General features: G+C 47.8%; 1 protein-coding gene across 2 annotated transcripts in view; it reads right to left on the reverse strand.

Moving 5' to 3' along the window:
* Positions 1-528: 528 nt before the first annotated feature.
* CCDC180 (coiled-coil domain containing 180) overlaps positions 529-13,530 on the reverse strand; it is a 67,096-nt gene continuing 54,094 nt past the window's right edge. For both annotated transcript variants that reach the window (XM_088452231.1, XM_088452153.1), the window contains 11 exons: positions 12,997-13,067; positions 11,938-12,007; positions 10,234-10,308; positions 9,801-9,867; positions 7,600-7,744; positions 7,349-7,509; positions 4,646-4,783; positions 4,240-4,351; positions 2,998-3,103; positions 1,533-1,677; positions 529-789 (listed from right to left, as the gene is read on the reverse strand). In XM_088452231.1, the coding sequence (XP_088308357.1) occupies positions 658-789; positions 1,533-1,677; positions 2,998-3,103; positions 4,240-4,351; positions 4,646-4,783; positions 7,349-7,509; positions 7,600-7,744; positions 9,801-9,867; positions 10,234-10,308; positions 11,938-12,007; positions 12,997-13,067 (1,222 nt within the window). In that variant the 3' untranslated portion in view covers positions 529-657. The remainder of the gene's footprint in view (positions 790-1,532; positions 1,678-2,997; positions 3,104-4,239; positions 4,352-4,645; positions 4,784-7,348; positions 7,510-7,599; positions 7,745-9,800; positions 9,868-10,233; positions 10,309-11,937; positions 12,008-12,996; positions 13,068-13,530) is intronic.

The raw sequence follows: 13,530 nt of genomic DNA on the forward strand, positions 1-13,530 counted from the left end.
TAATAATCGGCCAATTGCGTGCGTGATCGCAGTTGCGAACAGTAGTGAATTAAGCCATAAGACCCTACCACAGTAAGAGGGGCATGGTTCTAGAATTGTATGTGTGTTACTAGCTGCACAGGACAGTATGGAGCTAATTCAGGCTATACAGGGTACTAGTAATAATCTCATGTTTTTCAAAATAACTGGTTCCCGACTATCACCTTCATTTACTATCTTATTTCTTCTGTTATTTTGTTATAGTTTTCTCTTTCTTCTGATCTCACCATTGGAACCATTTAAATGTATTTCCTTACATGTGACTGTGGGCAAGGCCAGGGAGCGGGACATATAACGCTATTATAAGACAGTGACGCAAATTTCATAGACACCCACTGGTCCTCCCCGAGGGTAGTTCCGAAATGTTAGCAACTCTTTTGTGTGTGTGTGTGTTGTACTAGCCCTTACCTATGTATCTTCTCTTCTGTAATTACAACAGACTGTAGTAAAGTATCGGAGGAATAAACGCACCAGACTCTGATTACAGCATTTAACATTTTTACTCCAAAAATAAAACCGCTGATGCGATTTATGAAGCTGATTTGTTTGGAAATATCTTTCTTACTATGTCCCCAAGGGACTTATTAGAGATTAAGGCACAAAGAGATCTATAAAGCTTCATGAATATAACTCCTTTATCTTCAGCACGGACTGACTCCACCACTCCTCCCAGCGCTGAGCTGCGAGCTGTTGCTGCGTCCTCTCCTCCCGGATGCCGGTTAGCGCCATCTCCGTGTCCTGCAGAAAATTCTAAACGGGGAACATGTACGCATTATTACAAACTGCCAGTCTTCCCGTGACACGGTTTTGGTTATAGTGAATATAAAAAAATGAAGGAGTTATGGCAGTGGGTTTGTCACAGGAGTGTCAGTGAAAGTAGCTGTGTTCTCATACGCAAAGCCGCTGCCACAGAGGCAGTGTTCAGATGGAAACACTGCACCAGCCATTGGGTTGGTGCACTTGTTGATGTTGCACGCGGTGGTGCACCGATGGTGGATTGTCCTGAATCACCGGCAGTGTTGCAGCATGCACATGTAATGAAAGTTAGTGTCTCACTGCTTGCACATTCTGACGCACGCTAGTACACAAGGGGAGGGCTGAAATTAGCATTTACATATTATTGCCGGCGTAACTTCGCCCAAAATACGAAGCCGTGGTGGTGATTGCGTGCACCTCTGAATCATGCTCATAATCTCATCTTTCATTAGTTATTGGAATAGATCTACTTACTTCAAATCAAACTGTGTAATCCTCCCACTTCAAAATCGGTGCTTCCAAACCAAATAATCCCAGTTTCGTACTTTAATGTACCAGGACATTATAGGGACATTATAGGGTCTGTGACACAAGCTCAACAGACCCTCATTACCTAAATATCCACCACAGAGCAGATAACCCATTATCTATTAGTAGAAAATGCCTAACCAGCAACTTGATAGAACAATATGTGGCCCTCTGTTGCCACGTAGCTGTATTACATAATGGATAATAACCGTGTATGCGACATCCCGGGCTTCCAATGTGGAGACGTGGCCCAAGGTGGTCTTAGCGGTGGTTACGGATGCAGTTGCTAGGCAACCAGATGGTCCTTTGCTCACGGTGTCCGTAGAATCCTGAAGTGATATCCCCGGCCAGGCCCTGGGGGGATAAATGTCACAGCTTAACGTTGCACAACTGATGGGATATCGCCCGACTATTGGATAAATTGGAATATTATCCAATTTGGCACATCAAGCCGGTACTTTGCCGTTACCGATTATGGCAAAAGGCAAATATCAGGAGCCAGTGGCGTATATTCATCCCGGAAGCAAGTTATAATTTGGTCCCCCCCCGTCACAGCCGCTGACACTGTAATGTAGCAATTTGCATGCAGAGGCTATAGATAGACAAAGGCAGCAGATGATGGTCTAACATGGAGCTCTCCACTAGTGTATGGTGGCTTCTCAGGTGCCAGGAAGAGGTGCCATGTATTGGGCGGCCGTGACGGTACACTTCGGGTACATAGTTACAGCCATAAGTGGGGTAAATGTTGTGGACAATGGAGGAGGTGCCCCTTCAGAGCAGGAGCCCGGCAGCAGGCGCCTCCATAGTCTCCCAGAGTTCTGCCCTTGTCAGGAGCTGACTTTGCTCTCTCCACTTCTGGAGCAGGGATCACAGACACACAGTAGGGAATACCAGCAGCTACTATAACTGGAAGGGGTCTCCACTGATAGACAGCTATGGTGAATATGCTTACAGTGATATGCAACCCACACTACACACTGAACCATTATGAAAAGACAGTCTGCAACATTCACAAATAGTATTATAATGCAGCTGTAGTAGATACACAAAGGAGTATTCACCTCCCAGACTCTCAGCAAAATAACATATTACAGTCTGCATAAGTTCAGCGGCGTCACTAGGGGCATGCGGACCGCACCGGGTGTCACCAAAATAGCAGAGCTGCTCTGGCAAGAATGAAAACGTCATACGCCAGGTGACGTGGGGTTCCGGTGGTATCTGCATGCGAAATGCTACGTTACAGTGCCAGCAGCTGTGACACTGTAACGTAGCGTTTCGCATGCAGATACACCCGCAGTTGCACACAGAATATAGGCATGCCGTGTATCATTTTAATCAGCAGAAGCTGATTGTGCGAATAAAACACATTTGATGGTAAAAAAGTTGCACTAAAAGACACTCGGCACTACCGAGTGATGACACAGAATGGCACAGCATGGCACAACTACAAGGGCTGTGTAACAAGCAAGGCAGTAAGATGTGGACACATCTGTAGGAAGCTTGTACTTTACATCACCACTAAAATGATATAGCATAGGACATTAGAAAGCTACAATTACACTGCATGACTGAGAACGGATTAAAGCGTCGATATAACAGCATTTGGTTCATGATATGGGGTAGACGTGTAATATGACTGCAGTCTCCCAGTACACGTATGATGGTCAGTGTTACCTGCAACCCCGCTCGATCAGGGACATGTGCTCTGTGTCTTCCAAGGGGAGGCCGGCTCGCTGGCGTCTGATCAGGGTGGTCAGCTTCTGCCTCGGGACCTCAGTCTCTGCAGTGATATAAAGTCAATGTTGGAGTCACTGGGTACTACACAAATTAATGTATAATTACAACTTATAAAAAGAACCTCAATCGTTATGTTTCATCATTTATACCCATGGGTGTTTTCCACAGTTCCCTGGGGCAGTCACTTTCTACCTTCATTTCTTATAATAGCACGGTGGCACAGTGGTTAGCATTAAAGCCTCACAGCAATGGGGTTATGGATTTGATTACCACCAGGTTACTATGTGCGGAGTTTGTATTTTCTCTCTATGTTTGTGAGACTCCTCATGGTGCTTTGGAAGTATAATTGGCTTTTGATGGAATTAGCCCTAGAGTGTGTGTGTGTATTATAGATTGTAAACTTCGCTGGTGACTCGACCCTTTACTAGGAATGGGGACAGTAGGTGCTGTCGCACCACTACAACCAGCTTCCCTCTTCCTGCCAGACATTACCAATCATCTGCTGCTGCTCTGTGTGCTGCCTCCCTGCTCTGCACGCTGGCACTTGTAGTTCAACAACAGCTGGATAAGTCATATTGTATACAACAGAGTCACCCCTTGGCTCTCCATTTGTTATGTAATACAAGTCCCAGCATGCTTCGTACAGTAGTTTCACAGCTGCAGGCTGCAAGCGTTTCTCTGGCTATTAGGTGGGATAAAAGCAGACTTGGATCTGGACTACATCAGACCATGTATCAAACATTCTAACGAGGACAAGCTGAGATGTTTCTCATATCAACCAATCAGATTCTAGCTCTCATTAAGCCAGTACATTCCATAAAATGATAGCTAGAAGCTGATTGGTTTTTATGGGCAACTTTTACACCTGTTCTCTTCAGACAGTTTGATACAACTTCCCAAAACACCAGAAGATTTGTGAGTCAGGATGGGGTCAGGGGAGGGGGTGTGTGGTTTTTAACTTAGATGTTTAGGCATAGCGGGCAGTGGTCTTTTGCAGGTGCCCGGGTCCTATTCAGTACTAGACCATCACAGCCCAGGCATAGTTTGGCAGAACCTCGCTGCTTTTTATTGTAATCTTTAAAAAAATGGGGGGACATGTCCTTTGGTTTCCCCATTACACTCAGCCCCCCCTGCATAGTACTGTCCAATGCGCTATACTGGTGCATCACTGTCACCCACTGGCTGGTAAGACGTCATCCACGGTGAGGGTGTCATCCAGCTCCAGCAGCATGTTCTCGGCGAGGGATGCCAGTGCTGCGGTGAAACGCTGGGTACTCTCCGAAACGCAGTCCTGTCAATGTTAATTAAATGGCACATTTACTATCTTGTATAAGCAACTGGTACAGACAGTAATTACAACCTATTGTTGAATATAAGGAGCAGCTTTATTCAAATATTAGCCAGAAAAGCAGGTAAAGTGCTCTACAACTTACACGCTGCCCACAAGGGGCATCACTGTATTGTACGGATTTACAGTTTACCGGCACCAAGTCAGCAATGTGGCACTGTAACATGAACGGTATACTTTCCCTTTAAGTTGTCCTAGTTGCAGCATCAGGAGGGAACATTCACGGTGTTCTCCTACCTGTAACTGTCTGGCATTGTGATCAATGCCCTCGGTCTCCTCCCTCTGCCGCCTCTCCTCCTGTCGGCAGATCTCCGCTAGAGCCTGGCAGTTATCTGGGTGTCCTAGGCTTGGTCTCAGCAGGTTCCTCATCTCCTCCTGGAAGACAGAAAGACTGACGTTCATCAGTGCAGCTCTGGTGCCTCAGTCTTACGGCATCTCCTCCTTACACATACTGTGATATTACAGGAGATATCGGGCAAACAGCCTGAGATCACCGTACATGATCCCAAAACATCTCTTGTTTAGCAGATACATTAATATATCTTCAGTGCAAATATAAATCTTTTAGTACGAATATATGGAGCATCATTGGTCATCTTTTAAACGTTATTGACATTGCTCCATGTCCGAGGCTCCCTGATCTTGCATGGACAGTATCCACACACTTGTACTGTATAATGGACATTACATTTTAAACGTACAGTAAATACCTGAAGATTATAGTTTTGGTCTATTGCGTAGGGAGGAAATCTGAAAACGTTATTAGCATTAGAGCTGTAGTTGTTGTCTCCGTAGCTTTTCTCCCATTGGTTTGTTATCGGTCTCTGAGCCGCGCTCCTTAGTGGAGCTGGACAGCGCATGTCTTGCACAGATGGGTGTAGATTTTAGTTTAAGTTCTCAATATAATATGAAGGAATGGCAGAGCTGTTTGTTTAGAATGCAGTCACCCAATGTCGACATTCAAAATGCCAAAATCATAATGTTGACAACACAATGTCGATGTGATATGTCGGCATTCTGCAGGGAAAGGAAGATTAGGGTGGGGCTGCGGGACGGAAGGGTTAGGCTGCAGGAGGGGAGGGTTAGGCTGCGGGAGGGGAGGTTAGGCACTAGGGGGGAGTGTTAGGCTGTGGGATGGTAGGGTTAGGCACTAAGAGGAGCGTTAGGCTGCGGGACGGTAGGGTTAGGCACTAAGAGGAGCGTTAGGCTGCGGGACGGGAGGGTTAGGCATTTATTGGAGCATTAGGCTGCGGGACGGGAGGGTGAGGCACTAAGAGGAGCATCAGGCTGCGGGATGGTAGGGTGAGGCACTAAGAGGAGCATTAGGCTGCGGGATGGTAGGATTAGGCACTAAGAGGAGCGTTAGGCTGCGGGATGGGATGGTAGGGTTAGGCATTAAGAGGAGCGTTAGGCTGCAGGACGGGAGGGTTAGGAACTAAGAGGAGCATTAGGCTGTGGGACGGGAGGGTGAGGCACTAAGAGGAGCATTAGGCTGCAGGATGGGAGGGTTAGGCACCAAGAGGAGCGTTAGGCTGCGGGACGGGAGGGTGAGGCACTAAGAGGAGCATTAGGCTGCGGGACGGGAGGTTTAGGCACTAAGAGGAGCGTTAGGCTGCGGGACGGGAGGGTGAGGCACTAAGAGGAGCGTTAGGCTGCGGGACGGGAGGGTGAGGCACTAAGAGGAGCGTTAGGCTGCGGGACGGGAGGGTGAGGCACTAAGAGGAGCATTAGGCTGCAGGACGGGAGGGTTAGGCACTAAGAGGAGCATTAGGCTGCGGGATGAGAGGGTGAGGCACTAAGAGGAGCATTAGGCTGCGGGATGGGAGGGTTAGGCACTAAGAGGAGCATTAGGCTCCGGGACGGGAGGGTTAGGCACTAAGAGGAGCGTTAGGCTGAGGGATGGTAGGATTAGGCACTAAGAGGAGCATTAGGCTGCAGGACGGGAGGGTTAGGCACTAAGAGGAGCATTAGGCTGCGGGATGGGAGGGTGAGGCACTAAGAGGAACATTAGGCTGCGGGATGGGAGGGTTAGGCACTAAGAGGAGCATTAGGCTCCGGGACGGGACGGTTAGGATTAGGCATTAGAGGGAGGATTATGGTTAGGCACTAGGTGGAGGGTTAGGTTTAGGCTGTGGGTGAGGAGGTTATGCACTAGGTGGAGGGTTAGGTTTAGGCTGTGGGTGAGGAGGTTAGGCACTAGGGGGAGGGTTAGGGTTAAGCACTTGGCGGGGGTTAGGGTTAGGCTGCGGGAGAGGATGGTTATGGTTAAGATGCGGGAGGGAAGAGTTATGTTGCAGAAGGGTAGGGTTAGGCTGCGGGAGAGGAGGTCAGGGTTAGGCTGTGGAAGGGGAGGGTAAGGGTTAGGAACCAGGTGGTGGGTTAGGGTTAGGCTGCGGGAGGGAATGTTTAGGGTTAGGTTATGGGAGGGTAAGGGTTAGGCTGAGGGAGGGAGGGTAAGGGTTAGGCTGCGGGAGGGAATGTTTAGGGTTAGGTTATGGGAGGGTTAGACAATAGGGGGAGGGTTAGGCAGTAGGGCTAGTGTTAGGCTGTGGGAGGGTTAGGATTAGGCACGAGAGGGAGGATTGGGGTTAGGCTACGGGAGGGGAGTGTTAGGTTTAGGCACTAGGGTGGGGGTTAGGCACTAGGGGGAAGGTTCGGGTTACTTACCGCCCAGAAGACACTATTACATTACCGGAGCTTCTACCAGGTACACATCGTTATCAACATTATGTTGACATTTTATCAGTGTCGACAAAATTAATGTTGACATGGTCAATGACGACATGCTGCATGTCAGCATTCTCATTTCAACATTATGAATTAAAAAAACAAACAAACCCAACTAGTCCATTTACTTCAATTACAAGATAAATGACCATTCCTAAAGAGACTGGTGCAGAAGACATCACAGCTGCCTGGGGACTGCGCAGGGAGAGGCACCTTGGCTATTTCCCACTTCTCAAGGTCCTTCATGAAGAGCAGCCGTGACTGTTGGATGCTGGCGTGCATTGCGTCCAAGTGTTCCCGCCTCTGGGCCTCTATGACAAGTGGCGGAACGTCTCTTATCAGTCCTTCCATCTGCTCCAGCTGCTCCCGGAACTCTGTGGAGTCACATGTAAATGTTACCGCCTTAGGGCAGCGGGCTTAGGTATAAACGTGGCTACAGGGTAATTATCCCGGGGGCACCTTACCCAACAGACAGTTGTTGTAATACTCCAAGGCCTGTTTCTCGTACGACTGAAGCTTCAGCACTAACGTGTCAGCGCAGTCCTCAAAGGTTTCCTGGAGTAAGTCCGGGCGTCCTATGGGACGTCGCTCCTTCTTCTTATAGAATTCCTACAACACATGAATTATATGAACAGACGTGTGACTAAATCACCACGAGATACTGATGTATATGAATACAGTACAGTGGTATTTTACAAACAAGCATTATCCTGTACTCCTGCTGCTGTATTACTCCGTATTAGCTTCTTTGTAGTTCAGTAAATTGAAAGGCGAAACAGAAATACACAATCAGACCGCAGCCACAAAATTACACACACAAAATGCAACAGTCCAATACAGCATTAGTATTGTAAAACAGATGCTACAGATCATGTACAACCCGGGCTGGTTGAGTGCTTGGAATACAGATCCACGCAGGAAGGTTTTATCCCGACCAGAAGCCTAAGTTCCGCTGCTCTCCCCCAATCAGGAGCCAAACTACTGTCACTCTTTCTATCAACCAGGAACCAAACCATCACCACTCTTTTCCAACCAGGAACCGAACTACCGCAGATCTCTCCCATCCAGAAACTGAACAGCTCCTAGCCTTTCCCAACCAGGAGCCGAACTACTGCCACTCTCTTTCCTGACCAGGAGCCAAACTGTCACAGAGCTTACCTAACCAGGAGCCAAGCTAAAGCCACTCTCTTTCCCGACCAGGAGCCAAACTACCGTTGATCTCTCTTAACCATGAGCCAAACTAACTTCAGTTTCTCCCAACTTCATATTGAACTACTGCCACTCTCTCCCAACCGGAAGAGAACTACCGTGGAGCAGCATGGACAAATAGGAATCCCCAAGGAAAGAGCAGCGTTTTTATCAGCTGAAACAAGTTTCCTGTAGAACCACTGTCCCATCACCTACGTCTCTTTACTTCCTATCCTCGCTGCTGTTATAAAGTAAGGTTGGAATGGTAGAGTCTGCAGTGGAGGAAGACGAAGATGAGCTGAACCAGGGCAGCTGCTGCCCCAGGGCCTCTCCTGTTACCTGGAACGTCTCAGCTGCTCAGTGGTGGTAGGTACCATGAATAAACGCAATACATCTTATATATACATATACTGTATATTTAAGCACCCTTCATCCACATACTAAAAATAATACAATACATGGAGATACTCTTTAGTTTTATAGCAAGTGCTGCACTACTCAAGCTCTGCTCTTCCCTACCCCCAGGATTGCTCTGATGCTCTGCTCTTCCCTACCCCCAGGATTGCTCTGATGCTCTGCTCTTCCCTACCCCCAGGATTGCTCTGATGCTCTGCTGTTCCCTACCCCCAGGATTGCTCTGATGCTCTGCTCTTCCCTACCCCCAGGATTGCTCTGATGCTCTGCTCTTCCCTACCCCCAGGATTGCTCTGATGCTCTGCTCTTCCCTACCCCCAGGATTGCTCTGATGCTCTGCTCTTCCCTACCCCCAGGATTGCTCTGATGCTCTGCTCTTCCCTACCCCCAGGATTGCTCTGATGCTCTGCTCTTCCCTACCCCCAGGATTGCTCTGATGCTCTGCTCTTCCCTACCCCCAGGATTGCTCTGATGCTCTGCTGTTCCCTACCCCCAGGATTGCTCTGATGCTCTGCTCTTCCCTACCCCCAGGATTGCTCTGATGCTCTGCTCTTCCCTACCCCCAGGATTGCTCTGATGCTCTGCTCTTCCCTACCCCCAGGATTGCTCTGATGCTCTGCTCTTCCCTACCCCCAGGATTGCTCTGATGCTCTGCTCTTCCCTACCCCCAGGATTGCTCTGATGCTCTGCTCTTCCCTACCCCCAGGATTGCTCTGATGCTCTGCTCTTCCCTACCCCCAGGATTGCTCTGATGCTCTGCTCTTTCCTACCCCCAGGATTGCCCTGATGCTCTGCTCTTCCCTACCCCCAGGATTGCTCTGATGCTCTGTTCTCCATACACCCAAAAACTCAGAAGATGGAAACGCATCTGGTCAAGCCTGAAGCCATGCACCAACCTGCCCTGTTTAACGAGCTTATAGTCTTCCACCGGCCCTGTCCATAACTGCCCAAAATGTGGCTAAACTCATGCATAAGTAAAATATAGAGGAAAGGACACAGGTGTAACACATATATAGGTCTATGTGCTGCCCTGATACAGTATTTGTGTTATGTGTGCAGGTACCTCAGCCAGGTACAGCAGGTGATCACTGCTCTCCCAGAGAATGGACGTCAGGATTCCCTTAAAGTGACTGTAAAAATATAAAGCATAGTAATAAGTCATACCTATAAAACCAGGTATCGCAATACCGACGCCGGAATCCAGACACCATCAGAATCCCGGTTCCAGCATCCCGACGGCAAGTATTGTTGTTAGGGGGAGGGTTAGGCTACAGGGAAGGAGGGTTAGGTTTAGGTTGCAGGGGGAGGGTCAGGGTCCTAACTCTGTCGGGATGCCAAAGTTGGGATTCTGACCGCTAGGATCCCGAGCCCCGGCATCCTGTACCCAACCCAATAATACATAGAAGAAATTTATATATGCAAGTCAGAAAAAGTTGGTTACAAAATGGCAAATACATTTTTCAGGTTTAGACAAGATAGTATCATTTACAACTTACTCCGATTCCTCCCTCTTCTCCCCAAAAACCTGGTATTTCTTATCCATCCTGGAGGGTTTCACCAGCTTCCGGGCGCTGAGAGACAACAGAGCATCTCAGAGGATTTACGATATCGCCTTTTATTTCTAGGAGAGCAAATACTAAGCGACAGTAGTCCTGATTCAGCAAGGAACGCACGGATGCAGACGCACGCAATCGGCCGATGTTCGCGGTCTGCGCATGCATCTGGGTCGCAGTGCGCTTGCGCTCACCGCTCACCGCGTCGTCTGTGGGTGGATACGGGGAGTGGTTGGCCAAACTCTGGCGTGCCATTGTGTCCGCGCCCTGTTACACAGGGGTGTGCATAAATTAGCCGCTGAGATGCCGGACGCAGCCTGGCATCCCTCTGCGTGCAGGAAGTCTCTCAACTCCTGCGGCAGGATCAGGTCTACCTTTAGTCTGCGTACGGCTCCGATGTTACTCGATGTTCCCGATATTTTCTCAGCCTTGCGCATCAGTACGGACGTTAGCGGAGGGTAAAGGGGGCGGCATTATGTAGTGCTGAGCATCTTTGTGCTGCGATTGCTGTGCGTATGCGTTCATTAGCATATTCTCGCAGCGACTGGGTGCGTGCGTCTGCATCCCGGCGTTCCTTGCTGTTATATGGAGAAGACTACTTTTGGAAATCTTCACCATTTGTTTAACAAAGGCCAGATATAAAACAGATATAGGGCCTGATTCAGAGACGCTCGTAAGCGGCAGCTCGTTCGTTCCGAGCGATGTTAGCCCAACTGCGCATGTGTACGGATCGTTATACGCATGCGCTAACCAGTCAGTGCGGCCGAAATTCATGTGCTTGCAAAATAGCGAATGCCTGCTATTTTGAGTGACAGGAGGAGGCGTATGTGGGTGGTAACAGGGGAAGGTGCTTGAAAATGGGGAGTGGAAATCCGAACGCAGGCGTGCTTAAAGGTCAAAACGGGCGTTTTATGGGTGTGCATATTTAAAACAGCAGCGTCATTGACCACGTCACTGGGTTATTTTATAGCCAGAACTGCTCGCAAAATTGTGGTAGCAAACACCAACCACAAGAATAGCGAGCAGTTCATACCCTTGTCGATGTACTCGATTAATCTAATAAATAGCGGACATGACGTAGGATGGGAGCGGCCAGGGGGCGTATTTTTCCAAAAAACGAACGCAAGTTTTGCTCGCTCGTTCAGACATAGAGGCGTGAACAGACCGCAAACAGCGAACGGTTCATTTGAATAGCCACCCCTTGTTTTAGAACGAACGACCGCAAATAGCGAGTGGCTCTGAATGAGGGCCATAGTCACATTAACTTCAGTTTAACTTTACGGCTCGTCTTTAAATTGAATAAACATAATGAACATATTTTACAATGACCGTTTGCTACAAATATGGAATTTATTTTATATAGATTGCAGGGGAGGCGATAACATGCACCCCCACCCTCCGCCTCCACGATGCCGCCAGCACGGTCACTACTGCGCGCACTGCAGGAATTTACAAGGGGTGTGTCGTCACGCCCTCCACACTACCAGGGCCCGTCCAACGTCTCGGCGCCCCCGGCCCTGTGCAATACGTTATCTCATGTAAATAATATGGTCATCCCGTAAAATGAAGAATAGGTGCACTCATGCGTCTGATCCTACATACATAATACCTGGGGGAAGGAACCTCATCGTTTTGGTGACAACTTACTGTTTATTTCCACTACTGGGTTCTGATGGCGGACGTGGCACTATGGGAAGACTCTGATTTGATACTGAAACTGGGAAGTAGAAGGAACATCGGGAAGTTACATGGCAAACAAAAAATCACCAATACACTATAGAGGACCAAATAAAGCTGTTACCATCATATGACTTTAATGAATATTTTATTATCATCAACAGTTTATTTGTAATTGTAAAATCTCACTTTAAAAAATTATTGATAAATGTATTTTCCTCTTTTACAAACACGCTGCGCTTGGAATTAGGATTAATGATAGTTATGTCCACCACCCATTCTGCACATAATCGCGTCATCGTGCTCCCCCCATCTTACTAGGTCTCAGAACGCCACACCTGCAAACTCTTCTGGAACGCTCGGGAGACTCCTGAATTGGAGAAAGATATCCTGGAAACACTAAGAAGTTCTCCCAGGGGCCCCTTCCTGCCACGAAGCGTCAAGGCCACAATACGGGTATCATAAAGCCTTGTCCAACCCAATAATAACTGGCAGGTATGTGATGGCACGATCAAGTCATCAAACTCCAGTTACTCGCCCCACCCACTTATCACCATGAAGCCCCACTATTTGCGTGACCTTCCTCCACGGAATATAGGGGTCTATGTACTAAGCCTTGAAGAGAGATAAAGTTGACTGAGATAAAGTACAAACCAATCAGCTCCTAACTGTCATTTTTCAAACACAGCCTGTAAAGTGACAGTTAGGAGCTGATGGGTTGGTACTTTATCTCCATTCACTCTCTTTCCCAGGCTTAGTACATAGACCCTATAGATTGTAAGAACCACTGGGGCAGGATCTGATGTTAATGATTACATATTATCTGTAAAGCGCTGCGTAGGGTAAATTATAATTAATACCCATGAAAGCAGACATGTAACATACAGTTACTGACTAGGGAAGCTGACCAGCAATAACACAGTCATTGTAACATACGTGTAGTATTGTGCTGCCGGTGCTGTTGTCTGTGTAATGTGCGCTTGTGTGGAGGTGGCGATATACACTTATTCTGCGGGGAATTCTCCGTACCTGCTGCGGTGGGCTGCGGTGGGCTTCCATCTTCATGCTCTGGATGAGATTCCCCATACGCTTGCTGTGCCCTGAGAACAAATGATATCTGCATCTTACACTGGGGCTTTTACTGACTTTATAGCTGGAATTAAACAGCCATTAAATGTATTGTGATCGTTAATTCGATAGAACGTGTTTGACGTCGTAGGTACCCCAATTATTATTATTATTACTACCTAGCTGAGTGCAAGATATTATCCTGGAAGTTCTGTATGAGTGTGTGAGCACGGCAACAAAGAAATACGGCTTAGACTTCCAGAAGTGTGAAAACAAGAGTATGCAGCCGTTATGTCAACATGGACAAAATGTCGACATGATCATAATGACATGACCGTAATGACAACTTTGTTAATATTGACAGGCAGAATGTCGACAGTCCACTTTAGTGTTAGGGTTAGGTTGTGGTTAAGAATCATCTGAAAACACTGTCAACCTGCCGACTGTCAACATGGACAAAATGTCTACGTGATCATAATGTCGGCAGTCCATTTT

The sequence above is a fragment of the Taudactylus pleione genome, unplaced genomic scaffold, assembly GCF_031769625.1.
Source record: "Taudactylus pleione unplaced genomic scaffold, aTauple2 ptg000003l, whole genome shotgun sequence".
Taxonomy (NCBI): Eukaryota; Metazoa; Chordata; class Amphibia; order Anura; family Myobatrachidae; genus Taudactylus; species Taudactylus pleione.